Here is a 27,106-nt window from a genome sequence, read left to right as displayed (position 1 = left end):
GCCCTCTTGCCACCAGGGAGTCTTCTCACGAGTCCCTGAGAGGCTCCAGCATCCAGAGACCAAGCCCTGTAGCTTGGGTCCACTTTTCCTGTTCTGCTACCCAGCCCCCTACCCTCCATTGTGTACTGACTTTCTCTGCATTAGAAGGGATTTAGGGTCTTACTTTTCTAAAGAAGCCTAATAAGGTATCTTAGGAAACAAATGTAGTTTTGCCTCAAAGAGAACCCTGACGTTACTGTAATTTTGTATATTTGCGTATCTGACCCCACAGGCCACTGTGAGCTCTTTTAGGTCAGGAATCTATGCCCGATCTGTGTCTCACGAGGTTAGGAATCCATGTGCTGAAGCTAAATTGCCTGGGTCCAAATACTGGGTCTATTATTTACAAGTTATGTGACCATTGTAGGAAATGAGTTGTAGGGAAGATTGAAATAAAAGAGCTAGTGAACTTAGTGTCTGAGGCATACACTGGGTACTCACTAAATGCCTGCACTGATTATACCCAGAAGGATTCTTTGCTGTCAGTCTGCAGTGACTAGCTTCATGCTTGGAGACATGTCATTCTAAGCTGAGAAGAGGCTTTGGTGTGATTAACTCGGTTTCCTGATGTAGAAGGACAAAGTATAAGTTTTTAGACAATTTTTTTTCCCCTTAGTAAGAAAGACTGTAGTTCAAATATTTGGACACAATAAAGGAAACTTTTTTACTTAACCAGGTTGGGAAAAAGAGTGGAAAAGAGTTCAATTGTTTCATCTAAACAGTAACAGGCCACAAAACGATTTAAGGCTTCCCTTCTCATTACTAATCAATCACTTAACACTGAAGATTCATTTTGGGTCTTTTTTTCTCTTTCTACATACAAAACGAAACAAGGCAAGTTTAAAAATTCTTTATTTGAACTTTAGACAAGGAACAAGTATTGCATTATAAAGACTTGCTTAAAAGCATGACATAGTCTGTTGTCAAGTCTGTTGTCATTGTTTCCTTATGTGTTGTAAACCAACATAAATATTAAGGGAGAGAATGGTATATCTTTCCTCTGCATCTTTAACCCGTTCTTAACTGAGCATGGATACAACCCTTAGAAAGAAAACCCTGGTGAAATGGCATCTCTAACACTCTCTCCTCAGGTTCTAATGGCTCCAGGGGAGAAGCACTGTTGGTCTTAGCCTAACCATGTTGGCAACATAACAAGAAACTAGTATCTCTAGGGCCAGTAGTGCACAGCAGTTTCCATCTAAAGTTCTATTTATTTTCCCACCATCTTTTATGAAGATGACTGACCTAGAAATTAGGGCTGAGTGTGAGTTAAAATGGTCCAATATACATTTACTGTGAAAGTCAACCTGCTAATCTCTATCTGGGATGATCCTGTTAGGGGATATGCCAAACTTCCTGGTTTGCTTATTAACTAATTAATTGTCACCAACATCACTGGGGGCAAGCAGCAAGACAGTGTGCTGTGTGTCGACCTTGGCAAATGATAAACTATGATTTATTTACTCCTTGGTTCCCCAACTTAATATAATTTAAAGTCTTTTAATGTGCCAGAAGTCTCTAAGGCAGCAAACTAATATGTTGAATATGGTGTCCACTATTTCACAGTGACTAGACGTGATTCATACATAGGACCAAGTTTCCTGATCAAGATACCTTTGTCATCCTTCTTTTTATAAATTCTGACAGATAATCTGACAGATATCAACATAGATATTAACACACAGATATTAGAATAAATTGCTAAAAGTTCTAGTCTTATCCAAAATAAACTTTGTTTTAAGCTTAGTCTTTAAAAATATAAGTTAACAGGATACATTCTGATTTCTTTTTTCAGGTAAGAGAAAACTTTTTTTTTTCTTTTTTTAATGTGCATAGTTCCATCTGGACTCCAGCAACATTTTTGGGGGTAGTCCAATATTCTGTTTCCTAGAAAATTACAACTCAACCACAACCCCTAGGGAAACAGGAATTGCTCCATCCCAAATATTGTCAGGGGTAAGAATAAAAATGTCTTACATTTCATTTTCTTTCTTTAAGCTTTATTCTTGTTTTTAAGGTAAAAGTTATAATTAGTATTCCTATTAGCAGCAAAGATCCTAATTTCTGTCAATTAAAATGACTCAGGACAGAAACCACATTTTCGCAAAGAATGAGGGATCCATAGCGGGTAATAAATGTCTATTAATTTGGGCATTAAGCAATCTTATTTGAGAGGTTAATTCATACGAAAACAGCCAATAGTATGCAAGGTCTCATTTGAAGTTCAGGCCTATGACGCTGCAGCAGGAAGCTGAGTTGGCCCAGCAGTACGCAGTGGAAAGAGGGCTTTCGTGGTGGAAAATTTCCATGTGGTCAGACTGAAGGGGGCATGGGCTCTTACTCTGGCTCTTCAGTAAAAGTGGTTACTTCTAATAGATAGTTGAAAGTGGAAGCTGCTTTGAAACTTTTCAAAGTGTTAGAAAGTCTAGTACAATTACAAGTTTTTCTGATATTCTGTCAAGTTTCACAACCTGAGCTTAGTGAAATGGCAAGAATCAGAAAATAGTAGAAAAATTGCAAGGAGCTTGCGAGTTCTCCGGTTTTAGTCACTCCAAATGCCACAGCAGCAGCATCTTATCAGAGTGTCATTGCTGTGACTACTGGGGGTTCATTCCCAGGAGGAAGATTCAAGCCAGGAAAGTTTGATCAGGACAGTGTCTCTTTTAAAATGCTAGAAAAATCAGTTTGAATCCCAAGTTTCTTGTCTGTTTCTAAGTAGTGTTTATTCAGAACACTCAAGAATGACTCATATAACATTGCTGCTTTCAAATACCACCATGTCTACTTCCTGCTAACAAGAAAAGGCAAAGAAATGCCAGCTTTGTTCTGGAGACTGTAGTCATTAAAAAAAAAAAAATTAGAAGATGCTCAGAGCTTTATAATCACGGGATTTTTCACTTGTGAAAAGACAAACCCCACCCAATAACCTAAACCGCAAGAATGGCGAGCAATACATTTGTTTCAAGATGATCCTTTCACAAACCCTAACTTTGGAAAGAGGCATTTTACACTGCCGCCCTAATGGAGCTGTGTCCCTATTCTGCTGAGTGAGTTAACCCCATGGGGAAGAAGCTCCTGGCGTCTGACTCAGTAGACAGCATGAGGGAACATCCACTTCCATTAAGCCTTAAAAACCTGGAACTTGCAACCAGGTGGAAAAACCATTCCCAGCAGTCTCTGCCATCACCTTCCAAGACAGTAGTACGGTGACCCAAAGGGCACAGAGTCACCTAATAACAGGCAGACTTGCCTCCTCCATGAGCTTATCTAACAAACGTTCTCACAAGCTTGCAAAATGCCACTTAAAAACTCAATAAATTAAAAAATTACACACACACACACACACACACACACACACACATCCCCCATAATTCCTGGCTGCAATCCCCAAAAGGCCATCTCACCAAAACAATTAAGCCAAAAGACCAGCTTAATTTATTCATCAGGCAGAGCAACTTTCCATTTCCTAAAGGACCTCGGGCTAATGTACAGACATGACAATAAAAACTACCATTGCGCCCAGAGATTAACAGTAGCCTTGACAGCAGTTTAAAAAGTAGAATACTTGTCAGCTGCCTTTCACTCCTTTCCTGAAACTTTACCCTGAGGAGAATCCTGTTCCCTCATCTCAAAAAGATCAATTCAAGAACGGGTAATGACAAGGGGGAGAAGCGTCAGTGAGTGAAAAGAGGAGGAGGCAAGGCTCTCAGACTGCTTTGCAAGGTCACTTCACAGGTACCCTTAACCCACACTTTCACCTGAAAGAGAGGCATTAACGTGACGTAACATAATTAAGTCTTCAGTCTGACCAGTTGGTAAAATGGACACAGGAAAAGCTGGGAATAGAGGGATAAAGTAAAAGCAAGTGCCCCAAACAAGAAATCCACGTGATGGTTTGTTTTTGTGTGATTCAGTGCAAAGGAGAGGAAGGAAGCACCATCTACAATCACTCCACACACACTGTATTTGCATCCACCGTGATAACTACGACAGTTGCAGGAGAAGATTGGCAGCTTGGGAATGACCATGTTGCCACTGCCTAGTAGCCATGGTAGCAGCCTCTTGCTTGGCTAATTCACAGGACAGAATGGGAAGGAGCAGGGCCAGGAGGAGACAACCAATGAGAGGACCGCCCTGCAACCGAAAGGTCTTCTAGGCACTTGCCTTCTATTCCTTGGCACCCCTTAGAAGGAAGAGTGGTCCCCAGGGAAAATGGTTCTTGTCTGAAAGCTGCCTGGGGCAGCCAAATCAGAGAGGAGTGCTTCCCTGACTTAAAATGGTTGGTACATGGCTATGGGATACTTTTCCAACTCCAGATTCCCAGGGAATAGAGCAGCAGAGTCCCCTCCCTCCCCTCACGAGAGTTAAGCTGATTTCCTCTGAAAGTGTCTAAGTGGCTTGAGCAGAGAGGCATCACCGTCCAGAGAAGTGCTGGCGAGTCTTCGAAATCATTTAGGAGCCACGCCTAATGTCACAGGTAGAAAACTAACTCACTAAAGGTAGTCCTTGAGGAGTTGATATAATGTCTCTGTCCTCTTCTTGCAAGGAGGAAGAGATTGATACGGTGTGGAATGGAAGGGAAGAAATCTGACCAGAGCAAGTCAATTAGGACGGGAAGCAGTGTTTGCAGAATGAATTCTATGGAGAAATTCAAAAGTTTCATAGGAGCAGAGGGTAGAAGACACTTTTAGAAGCTGAAGGTAGAAATCACAGAGGAGACAGTCAAAGTACAAGCGAACAAAGTAAGATATTTTTCTGTTTTGTTTTTGTTTTTAATAATGGGAGGACAAAAGAGTTAATTCCTTCACTGCCTTTTCACTGGAGGATTGAAAATGATTGCCATACTAGGGGATGCACTCCACCAGCAGGAATCTAACTTGCCTGTCTGCATAGTCTTAAAGGAGTGAATACTTATCAATTCTCAAGAGAAAAAGCTCTTGTTTGTTTAAATGTAAAGTCACCTACATGCTCCTTAGCTGAACTGGGTATTGTATCAATAGAAGGTGTGTAGTGTGTGGAGATTCACAATAAAAATGAAGGATTTGTCCTGTGGTCCTTGAGGATCTGAACCAGATTACTAAAGAGAAGACATAAGTACATGTGCTAACACTCAGTGGCCCATGGTCCTCAGAATAAGCGGTAGCTGTGGCTTTAATCTTAAAATGCAATCACATCAAACTTTCAGTGTTTTAAACATATGTATTAATGAAGCTATCTCCTCTTTCAAAGCCCGCCTTCTCTTCCATTTCATTCTCGCAAATTTGCTACCCACCCCCGACACCAATACAGTTGTTCACATGCAGTCTCAGGTGTGAACTGCAAATCGCAAGATAAACTTTACCACCGGGGGATTTTCCCCTTTATCTGACACTCCAAATTGTTTTGACTCTTCTGGGGATGCTTTTGGCTCTTCTGGTTTTGACATTTGCTTTCCAATAAGCACACATCCACAATTGGTTTGCATTAAGTTGATGAAAGATCTAATGAGTGGAAACATATGGGTGCTGTTAAATAAAAGTCTCTTTACCATAACAATAAGTGAAATGGCAGAGAAGGGAAATGGATCTTATTTGAAAGAATATGACTATTTAAACACAAAACAAATACAGAGGGAAAAGCAATTTAGAAAGGTACAGAAAAAAATATCTACACCAGACAACAGTGGAGGATGAAGGGCTACACGTGCCTGTGGAGATATGCTGCTCCCCTTGTGTCTGAGTTCCAGTGCTTTCCAAGTAGATGGGCAGACGGTGAAAATAGAGCAGCTTCTTTTTTTCTCTTCTATCTCTTGAATTCTATTATGAGGCAGTTCTCTGCTTGCCACCAAGGCAGAAAGAAGCATTTCTCTCATCCACTCACCGATCTGGCAGGGTCCCATCCTTAGTTTTCCATTGTAGCCCCTGGGTACTATTGTAGTGACTCAGGGATGGTGCTGACCACGTGGGCTGCCTCTGTGGCTGCTGGAGGGGAACCAAAGAAGGTGTTGGTTTGATTCCTCTGCTGATCTCGGAGGTAAGGAGGAACTGACGAGCTTTTGATGTGGAGGATCCTGGTGTCCATCACCTGACAGTCAATCTGCATCATCACTTCGTAATCCTGCCCATTGATCACATTCTCTGCAGAGAGAAATAAACACAAGGAATAAATATTCAACAGAATGTGCAATTCTGCTATGAGCTTCAATCCCAGAAAGGCATCAATGCGTTTCAAGGGTGTGAACTGTCGACACGCTTTCAAGGGTACAGAGAGACTTCATCAGTCACTAAGCAGAGCTACAGTGCCAGGATGGCCTGTCCTCTCCTCAATTCTAGTTCCCAAACAACCTTCATTGGCTCAATAAAGCCTGGAGCCACTGTCAGAGTTAATACCACAGATTATCTGTCCACAGACATTATATGTCTTGTATGCTTTCCGTGCAGTGTTTCACCACGACTGGAGCAACTGGAACAGCAGGAGATTTTATTTTATTTTATTTATTTTTTATTTTTTATTTTTTTGTGGTACGCGGGCCTCTCACCGCTGTAGCCTCTCCCGTTGCGGAGCACAGGCTCCGTACGCGCAGGCTCAGCGGCCATGGCTCACGGGCCCAGCCGCTCCGCGGCATGCGGGATCCTCCCGAACTGGGGCACAAACCCGTGTCCCCTGCATTGGCAGGCGGACTCTCAACCACTGCGCCACCAGGGAAGCCCCAGCAGGAGATTTTAGTTGCGGGAGGGGAGAGCATAGAGGGAAGAATACTTAAGTTCTCCCCTTCCCTTTCAACACTGGGAAGGAATAGCTGTCAAAAGGACCACCATATCATGCGAAAGGTAAGGAGACCTTGGCCAAGACTGCTTGGTTCCTGTTCATCAGTAATATTTCTAATTTCATCAGGACATTCCCAACTATGAATTTAAAGATTTGTGCTTAGGAACATAAAATACAGTGAAGACTGACAACAAGTTGCAGACATCTGATAATCATGCTCTTTCCCAGAGACCACTGTCACTTCTGTTCCATATTAAGGCAGTCCTTAATTTCAGAGTTCTGGATTCCAGGTACAAAGAGAGCAATACATTTCCAATTTGGGACTAACAGGAATGCTATAAGGACTTCCAGGTAAACTAGAGGCTATTGGCATAAGGGAATGGGAAAAACCACATAAAGCCATGCTTAACACATATGGGGTAACTTGCTATCATGAGTTTAATATACACAGACATGTACTACACTCCATTCTTCCTGAGGACAAAAGCTCTTTATTTTCGGGAGAAGGCCAAATTATTCCCCGATTTGTAATTCTAGGTTGTCATTTTCCAACTTGTAGTCAATGAAACTTGGGCATAAGACTGATGGAAGAATTATAAATAGATAACATCTTTCAAGGCCAGCTGGACATTCATAGCAATGCAGCTAGAAGATGTGTAAACTTGGAAGAATGCTGGGGAGTCAACGTGGCACCTCAGTTTGCATTTTCAACCATGAATCCAGAGCTGGGTGTGGGACCAGGAAGAATGCTGGTGAAGGCCTAGTCCTGCACTGCCTTTTCATGAAGATGATATACAGCCAACCAGTGATTTCAAAATTAAACATTTGGCTTCTCTAGGGCAAAGAATTGAATTTAAAAGTAGAATTCTTTCTATTCCATTATCTTTTTTTTTCTTTTTTTTACTACTACACCATGCGTGCCAAGTATTATAAATCCAGAGGAAGAAAATCCAAAGTTTGACATTTGATCCTCAGATTCCATTATGTTTGGGAAAATTGAACTATGGAGCTTGTAACTTAACGAGGCAGGAAATGACTTAAGGAGATCATCTAATCCGGGGTGTCTTAAATTAGGGTCTAACGCACAGACTTTAGGGAGTCCATAAGTTCCCTGAAATTGCATGCAAAGTTTTAGTTGTATGTGCATTTTTCTGGAGAGGGGGTACATCAGATTCTTAATGAGGTCCATGACCCCCTAAAAGTTAAAAACTATTAAATCTAATAATCTATCAACTTTAAGTGCCTTGAGCAGATCATATATCCCATTTTAAAGCCAATGGAAGACATCATTATTCCACTTCTATTGGTTGATTGCCTGTTTCAATTTCTAAAATAGTCTCCATTGATGGTGAATTTCCCATTACAAGTCTTATAAATCTCTTCAATTACAGTTGAAGCTAATTTCCTTCTTTCCCAGCCTTACTAGCAATGAAGAGCAGTTGGTTGCTGCTGTGTAATAACTAACCCTACCTATTCTTTAAGACCATTGCTGTGGACACTTAACTCCAATATGACAACTCCTGCCACTCTGTAATGGCTATCAAATCATTTACTTATCTTTAGAGAATTAAATCTGATTGGTTGTAAGTTAGCCGACGTTTCCTATCAAAGTGATTTCTTTTCCAAAAAGTAGGCAATGGAAGAAAGACAACCTGTTAATGTATTTGGAGTCATTACATTCAGAACATGTGACAGGGTTCAGATTTCAAGGTGCCACACTAGTCATTTCCTTTTGGAACCATGGTCCCTCTCTGTTTTAGAAAAACTGAAAGACTGTGTGCATATACACACACACATGGACACATTGAGACACAGATGACCAGATAATGAAAAACACATGTATAAAAGACATGTAATATACATTACTAATTTTTACTACTTTCCTAGATTAACTCAGAATCCAGATGACAGTTTAAGATCAAGACTAAGGTTCTGTCATATAGCCCATACCACCTGCAGAAGTTATTAGAGCCCATGTGCCTGCTATGGTTTAAACTGATAACTGGAGTTCTTTAATATCTTAAATGTTAGGAAGAGATGAAAAACCTGGTGATATGAGCTCAGATGCTTGGGGGAAAACTAGGGCTGCGACCTGATTCCAAAACCTGGGAGTCCCTAGTCATGACTGAAATGGTACTGTTATCTTAAGCCCAACCAGGAGGCTCATGCTAGGTACGGTTTGGGTGGCTTTAAAATGGATTCTGTTCTTCACTCCTTTCTGAACTTCTAGGCCAAGGAAACTGTCAGCATTACTAGAAGAAGATTCTACCAGATAGGATATGAACGCCTTAAACCGAATTTAGGAAGCCCCTTCTGAATGACAAGCTGGAAAATTTAGGTTTAAAAGTGACACGCCATTAGGAATCCCAAGTTACCCAACACCTCTGGAAAATAGTTAAAGGGGCTACAGCAATTTCTTTTCTTCAGTCTCTGTGGGACCTTATAAAAGTGCTTTGGGTGTTTCAGTATTGACTCCCTTGGATAGTGAGTGAGGTGGTCTCTATTACTGACGAGGTTCTAATTATTTTAATTAAAGGAGGACAGAAGGGAAACAGCTTATGATAACTCGTGGTCTTCACAGGCCCCTGTCCTGCACTGTCGGGCATCTGTTCACGCGATCTGCTTCCAGGAGCAGCAGAGAGGCTCCGAAACTCCTCCCACAAGTGGCAGATGAGGCTCCCATTATCCTTTACTTTCAGACTTTGAGCACAGTTAATAATTGACCACCCTTGGAAAGGGCATTTTCAACTGTTGCCTATAATTTGTGCCTCGGTGTGAATAAAATATACCAGAGGAGGTTCTAACTGGAGAGATGAGAACCTGAAGACTCAGGTGGCTCAGCTAGGGAGGAGAGGAACAGCCTCTGAAGGAAAACCCAGGCAGGATGTTAGAGGCTGAGGACGGATGGCACACTTTCATTAAGGGCCAGGCCTCCATTATGAATGGGCAGTGCCCCAGTAATAACAGAAAACATTACAGCTCATGGGCTTGCCGACAAGAGGGAACAAAGTAAACAACTAGGGAGTTGTTAGAGCTGAGTTATGTGAAAAGATTGCTGAAGGATTTTTGTGTACTTAATGAAAAAGTGACTATTTGGGAAAAACAGAAACAAAAGTTACAGTATGGAGCACAAATGTTAAAGGTTCACTTTCCCTCTTCTATTAGCAAACATTTGGGTGCTGCACAAGCGATATAAATAATCTTATGTTCTGGGACTTCTGAAGTAAACGGAATGAGAAGAAACACTGACCTGAGTCAGGAAAAAGGTATAAAATATGAATACTTCAAAATTAATCAGGCAAATAAAAAGGAAAAGAGATGACCGGCTTCAAACATGAGTGCCAGAAAGTGAGTCTGAATGCCCAGAAGAGTTGGGAAAGCAAGAAAAAAAGTGCCTGCACACTGGAGGTGGAAAAACTCTAGGCAATGTGGAATTCTGAACAGCCTGTAAACACACAATAACTGAATTAAGAATGGCCTGCCAAGAGGCTGTTAGCTGGGAGATGACTAACACACACATCAGGACCTTAACCGTAAACAGAATTTAAATACCCCCAAATTTCACAGAAAGTTTAATTTAAAAAAATGACAAGACTTCACCAGTGCTTTGCAAAGACTATGTATGATAAAACAAGATTTCTGTTCAGAATCAGACACCAATCCTAACAAGAGGCAGTTTGCTCTGTGTAAGCTAGGCTGGTGACAGGCAGTGACAGGCTGTCAGTACCTGTGCCTGAATCCTGTAGTGTGTGGGGTATGTGTGTGTACGTGGGGGAACATGGAAAGTAAATAAAAATCCTCCCTTCCACTGATCACAAGAGATACCTGCACCCAAAACAAACAAGTGGAAAAATCAGGAAAGGAACTCAAAAGAGTAAGAAGGAGGAGACAAGGGAGACAAAGGGAAAGGAAGGCGAGAATACAATGAACAATAAGGGGTAAAACACATTTTTTCGGTGGCTTTCAAAAACTTCCAAAGCTGATTTCACTATGTCTAACCAATCTTATCTCCAATTTTTAACCGGAGTCCTGGTTTTGACCATCCCAGAGCACCATGCATTGTATCTCTGCTAGTACTTTATCCTCTGCTTGGAAAAAAAAAATAAAAAAGCTCTTTCTGCTCTTCTCTACCCAAATTTTCCATCCAGTCAATTTCTATTAACGCTTTAAGGCCCATTTCAAATCCCACTTCTAAGAAACCTTCCATGAAAACTCTAGCATTGATCTTTTTCTTTATAACCAATATATAAATGTTCCATGTCACTGAATATGTTAAAATGCTTACAGAAAAAAGGTTTGGCTCCTTTAAGAAACGTCGGGCACTTCTGAAGGTAGCGGGTGGGGGATCAGTGGTAGAACTAGATAGAACCTCTGCCTCATCAGTGGGGAAGAAGACTGAGTGAGTAAGTACCAGTCATATTGCAGATGGAAACACAAAATATGCGTCTGACTTGAAAAATCTTTCTGGAGATATAAGGGAGAACACTGGCAGAAGCAAAGAGCTCCTAGCAATCACCATGTCTGCCCTTTGCCGTTTCCGGGACAGAGGAGAGATTTCAGGCTGTGAGTGTCCAAAGGCAGGGAGGGATGGTGGGAGGGATATTATTTGTTTAAGTGCAAGACAAATCAGAATTTGTTAAATATTTTAAAAATACATGTGTATTTATTTTTTTATTGAAGTATAGTTGATTTACTACATTACATAAGTTTCAGTTGTACAACATAATGATTCAGTATTTCTATATATTTGACTCCATTTAAAATTATTATAAAATATTGGCTATAGTCCCTGTGCTGTACAATGTATGCCTGTAGTTTATTTATTTTATACATAGTAGTTTCTACTTCTTTATTCCCTACCCTTATCTTGCCTCTCCCCCTTCCCTCTCCCCACTGGTAACCACTAGTTTGTTCTCTGTATCTGTGAATCTGTTTCTGTTTTCTTATATTCAGTCATTTTATTTTTTAGATTCCACATGTAAGTGATAACATACAGTATTTGTCTTTCTCTGTCTGACTTATTTCACTCAGTATAATACTCTCCAGGTCCATCCATGTTGTTGCAAATGGCAGAATTTCCTTCTTTTTTATGGTTGAGTAGTATTCCATTGCAGATATATACCATATCTTCTTTATCCATTCATATGTTGATAGACACTTAAGTTACTTCCATATCTTGGCTATTGTAAATAACGCTGTCATGAACATTGAGGTGCATGTGTCTTTTTGAAATAGTGTTTTGTTTTTTTCAGATATATACCCAGGAGGGGAATTGCTGGATCATATGGTAGTTTTATTTTTATTTTCTTGAGGAACCTCCATACTGTTTTCCATAGTGGCTGCACCAATTTACATTTCCACCAACAGTGTACAAGCGTTCCCTTTTCTCCACATCCTCTCCAACATTTGTTATTTGTGGTCTTTTTTTTTTTTTCTTTTTTTTGGTAGTACGCGGGCCTCTCACTGTTGTGGCCTCTCCCGTTGCAGAGCACAGGCTCCAGACGTGCAGGCTCAGCGGCCATGGCTCATGGGCCCAGCCGCTCCACGGCATGTGGGATCTTCCTGGACCAGGGCATGAACCTGTGTCCCCTGCATCGTCAGGCGGACTCAACCACTGCACCACCAGGGAAGGAAGCCCTGTGGTCTTTTTGATGATAGCCATTCTGATGGATGTGAGGTGATAACCTCATTGTGTTTTGATTTGCATTTCTCTAATAATGAGTGATGTTGGGCATCTTTTCATATGCCTGTTGGTCATCTGTATGTGTTTTTGGAAAAAAGTCTATTCAGGTCTTCTGCCCATTTTAAAAAAAAATAAATTTATTTATTTACTTATATTTATTTTTGGCTGTGTTGGGTCTTCGTTTCTGTGCAAGGGCTTTCTCCAGTTGTGGCGAGAGGGGGCCACTCTTCATCGCGGTGCGCGGGCCTCTCACTGTCGCGGTCTCTCCCGTTGCAGAGCACAGGCTCCAGACGCGCAGGCTCAGTAGTTGTGGCTAACAGGCTTAGTTGCTCTGCGGCATCTGGGATCTTCCCAGACCAGGGCTCAAACTCGTGTCCCCTGCATTGGCAGGCAGATTCTTAACCACTGCGCCACCAGGGAAGCCCCCTTCTGCCTATTTTTTAATTGGGTTGTTTGTTTTTTCAAAGTTGAGTTGTATGAGCTGTTTATATATATATATATTGGATATTAACCCCTTACTGGTCACATCATTGCAAATATTTTCTCCCATTCTCCCATTTTCTCCGAAAACAGCATCTTCTCGTTTTGTCAATGGTTTCCTTTGTTGTATAAAAACTTAAGTTTAATTAGGTCCCATTTATTTACTTTATTTTTATTTCCTCTGCTTTATGAGACAGATCCTAAAAAACAGTGCTACAATTTTTGTCAAAGAGTGTTTTGTCTATGTTTTCTTCTAGGAGTTTTATGGTTTCTGGTCTTACACTTAGGTCTTTAATCCATTTTGAGTTTATTTTTATATACGCTGCTAGAGGATGTTCTACTTTCATTCTTTTATATGTAGCTGTCCAGTTTTCTCAGTACCACTTATTGAAGAGACTGTCTTTTCTCCACTGTATATTCTTTGTCATAGATTAATTGACCTCCTTTGTCATAGATTAATTGACCATGTGTGGGTTTGTTTCTAGGCTGTCTATTCTATTCCACTGATCTATGTATCTGTATACAGTACCATACTATTTTGATGACTGTAGCTTTGTAGTGTAGTCTCAAGTCAGGGAGTGTGATACCTCCAGCTTTGTTCTTTCTTCTCAAGATTGCTTTGGCTATTCGAGGTCTTTTGTGGTTCCATATACATTTTTTAGAATTGTTTGTTCTAGTTCTGTGAAAAATGTCATGCGTATATTGATAGGGATTGCATTAAATCTGTAGATTGCTTTGGGTAGTACTGTAACTTTAACAAGATTAATTCTTCCAATCCATGAGCACAGGATACCTTTACATTTATTTGTGTTGTCTTCAATTTCCTTCATCAATGACTTAACAGTTTTCAGAGTACAGATCTTTCAACTCCTTGGTTAAATTTGTTCCTAGGTATTTTATTCTTTTTGATGTAATTGACTGTTTTCTTGAATTCTCCTTCCGATAGTTCATTATTAGTATATAGGAAAGCAACATATTTCTGTATATTAATCTTGCATCCTGCAACCTTGAAGAATTCATTTATTAGTTCTAATAGTTTTTTTTGTGGACTCTTTAGGGTTTTCTATATAGAGTCATGTCATCTGCAGTGACAGTTTTACTTCTTCCCTTCCAATTTGGATACCTTTTATTTCTTGTCTGATTGCTGTGGCTAGAACTTCCAATACCATGTTAAATAGAAGTGGTAAGAGTGGGCATCCTTATCTTATTCCTGATGTTATAGGAAAAGATTTTAGCTTTTCATTGTTGAGTATGATATTAACTGTGGGTTTGTCATAAATGGCCTTTATTATGTTTAGATATGTTCGCACTATACCCACTTTGATAAGATTTTCTATCATGAATGGATGTTAGATTTTGTCAAGTGCTTTTTCTGTGTCTACTGAGATAATCATGTGATTTTTATCCTTCCTTTTGTTAATGTGATGTATCACATTGATTGATTTGCAGATATTGAGCCATCCTTGCATCCCTGGAATAAATCCCACTTGATTATGATGTAGGATCCTTTTTATATATTGTTGAATTTGGCTTGCTAATATTTTGTTGTGGATTTTTGCATCTATAGTCATCAGAGATGTTGACCTGTAATTTTCTTTTTTTGTAGGGTCTTTGTCTGGTTTTGGTATCAGGGTAATGGTGGTCTCATAGAATGAATTTGGATGTGTTCTCTCTTCAATGTTTCAGAACAGTGTGAGAAGGATAGGTATTAGTAGAATTTGTTAAATATTACACAGGTGTTATATTCCTGAACAATGGGGAGGCAGATGAGAAAGAGCTTATCTAGTTAGAAGATCTATAATAATTTCATTAAAGAAGTGTATGGGCCTAGAACAATGTATACAAAACCCACCAACCCTTAAGGAGCACTTGTGGTGGTCATGATGATTGAAGGGAACTACTAAAATTTAATGGGCAGGGGCCGGGAAGCTGAACAGTCTGTAATGCATAGGGATAGTCCCATGCAAAACTGTCCTGTATCTCATACAATATTCACATAGGCTAAAAAAAAAAACCCTGATTATTACTATAGTAATAAACTCACCGTTTTACATTAAAATATGGGGCGCTTTTACATGGGTTTTATATACACTAAATTTCCAGGAATAAACTGAGTAATAATTTATTTATTTAATAACACCTCGTGCTTCTGTATGCCAGACACTGTTCATCTAATTCTCAAAACAACCTCCTAATTCAGGTATTATTATTATTATTCCCCATTTTATAGATGAGAAAACTGGAACATAGAAACATCATGTGATTAGCCACTCAGCTGACAAATGGCAGAGCAGGAAGTTCAAACCTAGGCAGTGTGTCTTTAGAATACATTCTCATAACCACTCCACTATGCTGGGAATATTGCTTTTTTTCTGAACTTAACCAAGAATTATTCATCATTTCAGAAAATCACATCACCAGTGGCAAATACAATCTTGGTATCTGGGTCACTATCAGGAAACTCTAGTATCAGTTTTCATCTGTAGCTGTTGCATTCGCAGTGGTAGTACATATTGGTTCAAGCACCTGACGTGCTCACTGTGTCTTCTAATGCAATATAAGCATAATAATATATAATGCCTGAACACTATATATATTTATTAATTCAACAAATATTTACTGAATTCCTACCATGTGCCAGGCACTGAGGATACAGTAGTGAACAAAACAGAAGAAGTGAGGAGTGAGCCATGCAGCTGTCGAGGGAGGACCTGAGTGCACACATGTCTGAGATTCCGGGACATTTTAGTGCAGAGGACAGGCAAGCAGTAGGAAATAGGGGTAAGGACAGATTGGTAGGAAAAAACAGGGCTAGAAGACTGACTGGCAGGAGAAAACAGAACTAGGACTGTAATTGTGGAGTTATCTGCAGACAAGACAGATGGAGTCCTGAAACCAAATGGTACTCTTGGGGAAAGAACGATGGGAACATGTGTGTTAAGAAGGATGGGCATGAACCCACAGAATGGGAGAAAATATCTGCAAACAAAGCGACCAACAAGGGATTAATCTCCAAAATATACAAACAGCAAATGCAGCCCAATATCAAAAAAACAAAAAATGAACAACCCAATCAAAAAATGGGTGGAAGATCTAAATAGACATTTCTCCAAAGAAGAAATACAGATGGCCAAAAAGCACGTGAAAAGATGCCCAACATCACTAATTATTAGCGAAATGCAAATTAAAACTCCAGTGAGGTATCACCTCTCACTGGTCAGAATGGCCATCCTCAAAAAATCTACAAACAGTAAGTGCTGGAGAGGGTGGGGGGAAAAGGGAACTCTCCTACACTGTTGGTGGGAATGTAAATTGGTACAGCCACCATGGAGAACTGTATGGAGGTTCCTTAAAAAACTAAAAATAGAGCTACCTGATCCTGCAATCCCACTCCTGGGTATATATCCAGAGAAAACCATAATTTGAAATGATACATGCACCCCAATGTTCATCGCAGCATTATTTACAATAGCCAGGACATAGCAGCAACCTAAATGTCCATTGACAGAGGAATGGATAAAGAAGATGTGGCACATATAGACAATGGAATATTAGCCATAAAAAGAAACGAAATTGAGTTATTTGTAGTGAGGTGGGTGGACTTAGAGACTGTCATACAGAGTGAAGTGAGCCAGAAAGAGAAAAACAAATACCATATGCTAACATATATATATGGAATTTTTTTAAAAAATGGTTCTGATGAACCTAGGGGCAGGACAGGAATAAAGATGCAGATGTAGAGAATGGAATTGAGGACACGGGGGGTGGGGGAGGGGAAGCTGGGACGAAGTGAGAGAGTGGCATGGACATATATACACTACCAGATGTAAAACCGATAGCTAGTGGGAAGCAGCCGCATAGCACAGGGAGATCTGCTCGGGTGCTTTGTGACCACCTAGAGGGATGGGATAGGGAAGGTGGGAGGGAGGCTCAAGAGGGAGGGGATATGGGGATATATGTATACATATAGCTGATTCACTTTGTTATACAGCAGAAACCAACACAACATTGTAAAGCAATTATACTCCAGTAAAGATGTAAAAAACAATAAAATAAAAATGAAGATGTGGTACATATATACAATGGAACATTACTCAGTCATACAAAAGAGTGAAGTAATGCCATTTGCAGCAACATGGATGGACCTAAAGATTGTCATACTGAGTGAAGTAAGTCAGACAGAGAAAGACAAATATCATATGATATTGCTTACATGTGAAATCTAAAAAACGGGTATGAATGGACTTATTTACAAAACAAAAATAGAGTCACAGATGTAGAAAACAAACTTATGTACCAAGGGGGAAAGCGGGGAGGTGGGGGGAATAAATTGGGAGATTGGGACTGACATCTACACTACTATATATAAAATAGATAACTAATAAGGACCTACTGTATAGCACAGGGAACTCTACTCAATACTCTGTAGTGACCTATATGGGAAAAGAATCTGAAAAAGAGTGGGTATATGTATAACTGATTCACTTTACTGTATGCCTGAAACTCACACAACACTGTAAATCAACTATACTCCAATGAAATTTTTTTTTTTTAAAAAAAAGGATGGGCATGAAGGAAAAGGGTAGGTCTGTGGTTTCATCAGATCACTGATTACTTTTAACTGGGAAACCAAACTCAGTTTGTAACCTTCATTCATTCATTCAACAAGTGTTTGCGCACTGACTGTGCTGGGCATGGTTACAGACTCTTATAAGCATTTAGATCCCATTTTCTGTATCCAAATTAAACAGAGGGTGAGTTTTCTAAAGAAAAATGGATACCATATGATGGGTCACAAAATTGTCAACCAACATTTACTGAGTGCCTTAAACTGTAAGGAATTACAGAAGAAAATGAGGTTTCTTCCCTTATGCAGCTTACAGGAGTGTTGCAAAAGCAGCAGAATTACATTTAAAATATTGGTAAAACATCAAACAAGTGCATTTCCTCAGAAAGGCCTTTTCTTACTACCAAAACTCAAGTAGCATCCCCAAATCATGTCAGTTCTTTTCCTTCATAGCACTTATTACAATGTATAATTAAACACTGGCTTGTTTACTAATATATGCCTCCCCACTAGACCATCAACTCCATAAAGTCAGAGTATGTCTGTTTCATTCAACACTGCATACCCAGAGTTAGCAAAGTCCCTTCTCAGCAGACAATGAAAAATACAGAACATGGTTAATAAGGCTGTCCTTCATGCTTGCTAGTCACGTCATCAGGTAATTCTTTGCTTTATGAAAGTTCCACCATTCTTTGACCCAACTTGAGAAAGTGCCATCCTAGAATAGTTCAGAAATGGTGGTAGCAACGAAGAATTTCTAACATCCTCAAACAAAAAAATAATCCTATTAAGACCTCTGAAACACAGCCAAAGCCACTTCTCTTCAACCCCAAGTTTATATTTTGAATTCGTAACCATCAACAGTGACTCTTGGGTGGGAGGGAGGGAGACGCAAGAAGGAAGGGATATGGGAACAGATGTATATGTATAACTGGTTTACTTTGTTATAAAGCAGAAACTAAAAAAAAAAACACAAAAAACAGTGACTCTTTTAGAGATGACCAGATGAAATTTATCCCCTGGGAAATTTAGGGGCTTATGCTACAGAGGTCTAAGCTATAAAGGGTCAAGTTCCTACTTTTTCTCAAGTTCAGCTCCCCTAGGGCTTTTGATAGTTTCCTAGGATGATTTCAGGAAATCTGGCTAATTCCATAATTGTTCAAAGACTAATGGTATCAGTTTTGCTTTACACCCTGGACTTGCCTACTCTTTTCCTGAAAATGCTGCCCACATATGTGAGAGTTTTTTTCATCAGATCATAGAAAACAGTTATAGTTCACTGATCTCCATCAGCCCCTGAAAGATCATTAAAATGGACATGATGACATTATTAGTCATTTCTTCAAACTGAATTTCTAAACTACCAAATTGAAATCTGATTATGTAATTTCAATTAGTGCCTCAAAAACGGAAAACAAGTGAACTTCAGGTATGAGTGGCAACAAAGGGACCCATAAGAAGACTGGGTTGGGGTTAAAATTCATTCTGAAAGCTGAGTGAACTTGACCTAGGACCTGATTTGCTGCCCTAAGACACAGTTTGGAGTTTTAGTCTAGGGCCTGGGCCCAACTATAGGGATGGCCAATAACTTTATTGCTTCTAATAATTAAATCACTGGCATCAAGTACTAGAAAACTGTTTAATGGTGTCACAATCTGAAATTTGAGAACCATAAGAACTGAACCAACGTTCAGAAGCACTTCCCTATAAAACCAGAACACGTGGAATAACTAGCCCACAGGCAGATTAAGGAGCAAACCTCTGCAAGTACTAACATTGGGTTAAAGAGCACTTTCTTCTGAAAAATAGTGGCTCTGTAATTGCATTTAAAGTTAATATATGGGAATTATACATTCTTCTCAGAGCATTAAAACGTCTTTCTCTGCAATATTTCTGCCATTGTGTTGGGCAGGCTCAGCTTCTAAAAGGAATCACTGAATCAGAATTTTAGAAGATGAAGGAACCTGAGGCCTGATACTGTCATATTACTCTCAGCCTATTAAAAAGTCTAGCATACTTTTTATTCATAAAATGGAACCTTAAAATATTTTGGAAATGATAGTCACACAATACCAACTACATTCAGAAAAACTCACTCACATGCTAGAAACAACTGTCAACAGGTTAAGATGAATGAGACCTGACGTGGTATTGCAATTGCAGACTAAAAACCAATAAAGTGAATCATTTATATATGGCCAGAAGGCAGTTTGTATTACACTGAAGGCAGCCGTTCTGCATTTTTTCTTAATAGGAGGAAATGTCTCTCCCCTTCCACATTAGCTCAGATATACAACCTGCTGGAGGGCACAGAAACAGGTTAGGGGGCTCTGTAAACTCCTGAGGCTTCTCAGACACACCCACTCCTGAAGCTCCATTCAACTTGGACACCTCCTAGGAGGAGCCACATTAGAATGTCAGCTCCCTGAGAACAAGGCATTTTTATCTGTTTCTTCACTGCTGAATCCCCAGTGTCTGGCACACAGAAGGCACTCAATAAACATTTTTTAATAAATGAATGAATGAGGCCTCGGCTGTGTGGAAGTGGCCCCACAGGACGCTGACTTAAAGAGGGTGTTGTTAGTATTCCCCTCCGCCACACTCAGAGAACTGAGCTAAACAAGAATTAGAGTAAGGCAGCTCCCTCAGGAGAGACAGGCTGTCCTATGGATTCAGTTTTTAACTAGAGAATTCCTTCCCCCTCAGAAAAAGAGGCAGGAGTGGAGGTAAAAGGGAAGTGGAGACCAGGCTCACAGGTCAATGTCCACAACATTATTTGCCATTCTGTGTCTCATTTTCTCCACTGAAATGTCTGCAGTTCTCAGTCTGCAGTAAACCTGGCTGCTTTTCAGTCACATAATGTTCAGAAAAACCTGGACATTTGAGAACTTTCATGTGTTTACTCCCCTCAGTTACTTACAACTGATAGTTTTGTAGGCTTACGTAAGTGAAACCCAGGGAATAGGTCTTCGTAAAGGTGTCTGCATTTATAAATAGTTCTATTGCTCTGTTCAAGCTTTGTAACATGCAGTCCTGCCTGCAGCCAAGTTTCATTAACAATAGGTAAGGCCAAATATATGTTGAGATTCTGAGATTGCTAATTCAATCTCATCCTTAGTTGAAATTTAAGCAAGTATTGAGTCATCTAAGATTTTACTTTTTCAGAACTTAAAAAAATTTAAGTTTATCTTTTAGACACAGAGGTCTTTGATAACAAATAGGATTTAAAAAAAAAGTCTTAGTTAAGAAACGAATGCAGATATCACTCGTAGATATCTGGAAAAGAAATAACTGATGACTGATGCCTTTTTAGACATTCCCATAAATGACTGAAGCTCACTGTGGCATTTTCAGCGTTCACTTTACTCTTGCAGATGAAGTAATCAGAAAATTACTGGAAAAGATTTTTCCTTTTGCTACTATTGGAAACCAATCTGGAAAAGTTGTCTAACAATTGAGGAAACATCTCTGTATTTACTTAGAGGAAACAAACTAGAAGACACATAATTGAACAGCTGATAGAGGTCACTGCCAAGTACAATTAAGGCTCTGCTGTGAACTGATATCCTATCCCCATCGCCCCCCCTCCAAAAAAATTAGAAATGGACTGGCTTTTCCTCTTCTCTCAGATTCTCAAAAGAAGCGGCTTAGGGACTATAGAATATTTTTGATTTCTATAACATAAAATAATTTGGAATATACTATTCCATGCATCAAGTAACTTTTCCATCCTGTGAATTCTGATACGTTACCACATAAGTCTACAAATACTACCACTTATGACTCCTACAACAAATACCTCTTTTCCAAGAATTTATCTTGAGTTTTGAATTATTATAAAGTGGGATACAGACAAACCATCTCTTGCTATGATTGTACTGTTATTCTCTGAGCCATAAAAGCTATTTCTCTTTTTTGGCAAGGAAGCCATTTTCTCTCCGTCCTATTTCTATTTCTTCCAGAAGAAGGAAGCAGTTGTATTTACAAAACTACTGAGTAAATCCTGGTACCATACAGGTCTTTGGCAAGAAGCCAAATGTCATTTTGGAAAATTTCAAAGTGAATTAACCATAAAATGCTCTGATCAATAAATGTCATGTGACTTGCTGAGGAAAGAGTGAGAACAGGGAGTGAAGGATGATACCCAGGGATGAAGTCCAATGGAGAGAAGTCCCTTGCTCTCATTTTTTTTTTACAAACTAAACTCACAAAAGCAAAGAGGTTGTTTGTTTTTTTAAGATAAGACCTGCTACATCGAAAATGATACTGAATGAAAAATGGGTATACTTGAGTAAATGTCACATTCCAGTGTTCTACGCAGCTGTGAAGATGACAAACTCTGCTGAAAACCAAAAACTAAGCCTGCTCTATCCCCCAAGGCCTGTGTGGAATGTATGCAACACATGCTCTGAGAATAGCTTCAAGACCAAATTCCCAGAGATTCCTGGTGTCAACTATGATACTCAAACTATGAAGAGATTTTTTATCAAGGATGTCATTTTGATTTTTTGAACTCCAGAGAATTTCTCATGCTCTCTCATGGAACAATTCCTAATAGGTGTCACTGCTACAGCCAAAGCATAATCTTCTTAAAGGATCTGTAGTTGTTCCCACAGGAGTGTTAACATCAGGGATAAAGGGCCCTCCTCACACTCCTGTCTGTTAAAGACTCTAAAGGTTTGCAGTCAAGAATCCTGTGCTGTCTTATGTAAACACTTGGGTAGGAGACACAGAAAATGTGCTCATAAAAGCTACTGGCTGTGGGTTCGGTGGACCCAGAGTGGTATCAGGCAGGGACTGCTTTCAGCTGAAATGTCTAACCAAATTCCTGATTAGCTGTGATCATTCATAGAATTAGCATGTGTTCTGCTCCAAATGATTACATAACACAGTTTCTATCTGTAAGTAGTTTACAATCAAGTTGGCAGACAAAATACATAAAGAAAACACTAATAATTAGTTCAGAAGGAAGATATTAAAAAATTACAGAAAAATATAACAATTTGCCTATATGCAACAGAAACTAACAAATGGTAAACTTATTAGGATCCTATTTGTAGTTCTGTTGTGACAGATAATTATACTTTCTCCCAGTGAAAAGTCATTTAAGAATAAATACAGTAGTGATGGGTTGGTGTTTTGGAAACTGCAAGACTTATTTGTGAAATCCAAACACTAGCTGGTACAGCGACAAGAGTAATGGTTATAATAAATTAAGGAAACCAGTTCAAGCAAAGAAATTAATAGAGTTGCCTTTAACTAAGTGCAGCTATAAAAGTGCTCAGGGATAAGGAGAAAGAAGAGATTAATTCCTTCTGGAGCAAAGGGAAATTGAGTAAGAGAAAGGTGACTGAGGATGCTGATGTTTTACTTTCAAATAACAGTTTTGATTTGATTACTGATCAAATCCCACATTCAGTAATTAACTTGCCATTCTTACTTTCTCAAATTTTTTCTATCTTGTCATGGTTCATGGCAGGTTAGTCATAAATCATTGTGCAAGCAGTATAATAGGAGTGGGAATCACAAACCTTACTCAAGTTGTGCATTTCATAATTAATATTTGTGAAGGAGCTTGGAATGCTGCCTTCAGCTCATAAGGATATGCACACCACCTCCAGATAAATGTACTCTCTCTATAGAGAGAATTTTACCAAAGAAATGAACAGGGCTGAGATACATTGCAAAACACTGCATTTAACCTTCTTTGCCAAAACTGTTGTACAGAGTTGGACAACCACCAACCTGACTTACCAGTGCATTTCTTTTTTAGGTCTGACAGCCTGGTGCATGTCCTTAACTCAGAATGGCAACAGTGTGGGACCATGTTGTAGACTTACTTCCTTTCCTAACCTGTGTGTCACTGTACTATTCCTGATTTAGTTCCCCAGCCTTAAGTGGCCTTGCCTTCTGGTTTGTTTGCTCCTTTGATGACTCTGAGGAAGCACTGGTAGAGTCGCCCTGCAGCAGAGGCTGCATGAGAGACCGGCATGCTTGCCAATCCTATAACGTAACACAGTGAGGTGAAAATACTAGGTCTATGTGAAGTTCTATACCTATTCTCATTATTCCTGCTGTGTGGAGACAGTCCAAAGAAAGGACTGGTCTATGTCCGCTATGATATAGTAATTAATGAAACAATTGTTTTAAAAGTACAAATTACATTGAAAGTATTCCTAATGAACTGGATTTTATGTTATAAAATCATTTATAACCTCTTTTGGATTTTGGCCCAGCTCAGCTCCAAACTGAAAAAGCATGGAATGTGGATCAGAAGACCAGGGTCAGCTTAAACTCTGACACTCTGGGCCACAGCATTTTCTGGGGAAAATCACTTTACCTTTCTGATCTTCCACTTTCTAATTTCTTTTTCATTCACTGAATATTTTCAGAGTGCTTACTATGTGCCAAGCCTGTTCTAGGTGCTGGAGTTGAGAAGTGAACAAAACAGACAAAACCATTTCTTCACAGCATTTTCTCACAGCATGTCCACCCTAGTGGGCAGGAGGAGGTCAACGATAAACAAGAGAAGTAAATACATAGTATGTTTGAAAATGATGAACATTAAGGACAAAACTAAAGCATGGAAGGGGCATATGAAGAGCTGGGGGCTAGACTAGAATTTTACAAAGAGTAGTCTGGGAAGGCCTGACCTGGAAGATGATTTTTGGTGAAAAGGTGACTTTTTCGTCAAGACCTGACAGTGCTAAGGCAGCTAGTCATGCAGGTATCTGGGGAAAGGGCATTTCAGACTGAGGAACAGCCAATATAAAGGCCCTGAGTATCTGAGGAACAGCAAGGAGGCCAGTGTGACTGGGGCAGAGAAAGAAGGAGGCATGAAGCCAGAGAGGGACTAGGGGACCAGACTCCTTACGGGTCACACAGATTTGGGCCTTTACTCTAATTAGATGAGACACAACTGAGAGTTTGAGCAGGAGTATCACTGACTTAGGTTTTAATAAGATCATTTTGACTAGTGTCTTATTTATTGCAAAGGGTATAACAACCATTCATATTTTCAAAGATCTTAAGAATTAAATGTGATAATCTTTGTGGGGGACTTTCAGGCTATAAAGTGATATATAATAAAATGTGACTTACTGTCATTGTGTGGAGTCAATGTGGCACAATGGAGAGAGGTCAGACTTTGGAATCACAGACCTGGGTGTGAAGGCCAGCTTTTCTAATTAGTAGCTAGCAAGTTTTTGTAACTTCATCTGTAATAGGGATGGGAATACCTAACCTGTAGGGTGGTTGTGAGAGTTAAACACATTAATTCAAGTACCTAACACAGCATGCAATGTACACCTCTCTAAGTAGCAGAACGGAAAGGCATCAGAGCACAGGGAAGAGGCCAGGGAATCAGTGATCCCAGGGTCTAGCCGTGACCTTCCACTGCCTCATGGTCTTGTGGTGAGGAAGTCAACTGCATTCTCCATAGTTAATTCATTTTCTCCATCTCTCCAATGGATGGAGATTACAGTGACTACCGTTTTCCTGTGGTGGTCTCAGGGTTAAGGAGTTAATACTTGTGACACCGCTGTATGAAAGGAGATACTGCAGAGTGTACCTATCGTTAATACAAGTGTGACTAAGACTTACATTATGGAGACAGTGAAAGAATCCAGAGGAAGGTGCTGCATTAGAAACAATGTGGGATTTATCTGTTTATCTTAAAAACACTATCCAGAGCCTTTCAAGTTCTACGACTTAGTATTTTAAAAAAAGGAAAAAGGAAAAGAAAAAGGAGACAGGTTTGCAACCGCAGATCTCTATCACACAGTAGAAATGGTTCCACAAGGGAAATTTTTGGCAAGTGTTAAAACCTTCTTTAAGTCTTCTTTTAGTGCTAAGAAAGCACTAGAAAATTTGGCAAGTTTCCTATCTCTTTTTCAAGATGAGTTATCCCAACCTGCTTTTGGTAACTTGGTACTTCTCACCAGGATCCGTGACATCTTTCTGGGTTTCTTCAATGAAAATCTTGGGGCCCTTCCTGGGTAAAACAACTGGAACGACCACATTGTTTATATAGGTCACAGTTAATCTCTACGGGAGCCAGGCTGAAGGCTGAATACTATGCTGGTTTATGACTTAGGAAATGCAGGCCATAAACTCTCTTGAAAGAACCTATATTTCTTGGGATTTTTTTAAAAAGCAAGACTTTAAAGCAGAGAAGGCCTGCTACCCAATCTCCTCCACAGACCAGCAGCGACTTGCTACCTTTACACTATTAGCTCATCTCATCAAAATACCACCAAACATAGAAAGCTACGCTAGACTGCAGCTGGGCATCACACGTCCCAAACAACTGTAAAGTGTAGTCACTACCTATGTTTTTGCACTAGTAGGCACTATGTAATCTGAACAGAGCTACGAATATGCTCAATTTAACCTTTATTTTTTAAGCAGGGACTAAAGTATCCAATTTAATATATAGCATAGCAGCTCTCAATTAATAGAGTGTAATAAACAAGGGCTTTTCTCAGATATACAAGGCAAGGCAGATGTTCTCTCAGTGGGAGTTTGTTCATATGATCAATATGATTCAACTACATAAATATTTACTTAGCAGCTGTTATGTGTTGGGCACTGTGCTGTGTACTGGAGAAAGAGAGATGAGTAAGACCTGGCCCCAGATCAAGGCGTTTACCATGAAGTAAGGGAGGCAGCTATATAAACAGATATCACACAGCATAAATGCTATACGGGTATGCATATGGTATAAAGAGAACAAAGAGAAGGGGTGTCTTCCCTGGCCTGGGAGGTGAGGAGGGGGCAAAGGACGGCTTTCTGAAGGAGGTGCCACTTGAGTTGAACCTGAAAGATTCTTCAGCCTAGTTAGAGGTAGGGGAAATTCTAGAGAGGGATAAGCATTAGTCAATACATGAAGTCATGAGGCAACATTCTGTGCAAGGTGTTGTTGAAGTTACACTGTGAGGTGGAAAGTCGGGATGTGAGTCTGGAGAGGTGAGTCTGGGTGGTCCACACAGACCTTGGAATTTACCCCAGTGGCAATGGGGCGCCACTGAAGAGTTTTAAAGAAGTGAGAAACAGGATCGGGTATGTGTTTTATTTAAATAAGTCACTAGTGGTAGTGAAGAAGATAGAGCTGGTGAAGGATGGAGACAAGAACAAAGGGATGATTCAATCTTAAATTTTATACATATTGACTTTTTTCCTCTGGAGTGAAGAAGTCCATTAGTTTTGCTTTATATCTGCCAGTGAAGATAAAAGTATGGAAAAAAGATTTTTAATGTATGCCTAACATTCCAGAGCATATCCCACTTGATGCACAAGTCACACTCTGTCCTTATTAGGTCTCCTTTGTCTCTAATAAAGATACATGAGCCCAATGTAAGAGGAGTCTCAAAAAAGTCCAATATGGCTCTTAGACCCACAGTGAAAAAGTCTTCCCTTCTTTTTTTGTAATAAAGTGGCAAAAACTACTGCAAAATTGTTTCCCCTTAAGCAGAATTTTTATTTTTTTTAAACATTCAAAATAGACTACTCAGAATGGATTTGGAAAAATAAGGAATTATCGAGGGAATAGTGAAGAATTTGCTACATTTCCTACATTGCTTCCAATTCCT

At 39.7% G+C, this 27,106-nt stretch overlaps 1 protein-coding gene across 4 annotated transcripts in view; it reads right to left on the bottom strand.

Annotated features, from left to right (window-relative positions):
* Positions 1 to 874: 874 nt before the first annotated feature.
* Positions 875 to 27,106, bottom strand: part of ATF6 (activating transcription factor 6) — a 212,420-nt gene continuing 186,188 nt past the window's right edge. For all 4 annotated transcript variants that reach the window (XM_082614999.1, XM_082615000.1, XM_082614997.1 and 1 more), the window contains one exon: positions 875 to 6,155. In XM_082614999.1, the coding sequence (XP_082471125.1) occupies positions 5,947 to 6,155 (209 nt within the window). In that variant the 3' untranslated portion in view covers positions 875 to 5,946. The remainder of the gene's footprint in view (positions 6,156 to 27,106) is intronic.

The sequence above is a fragment of the Mesoplodon mirus genome (genome assembly GCF_964341445.2).
Source record: "Mesoplodon mirus genome assembly, chromosome: 3".
NCBI lineage: Eukaryota > Metazoa > Chordata > Mammalia > Artiodactyla > Ziphiidae > Mesoplodon > Mesoplodon mirus.
The sequence above is the reverse complement of the archived record's forward strand: the minus strand, read 5'-3'. Positions and strand labels throughout refer to the sequence as shown.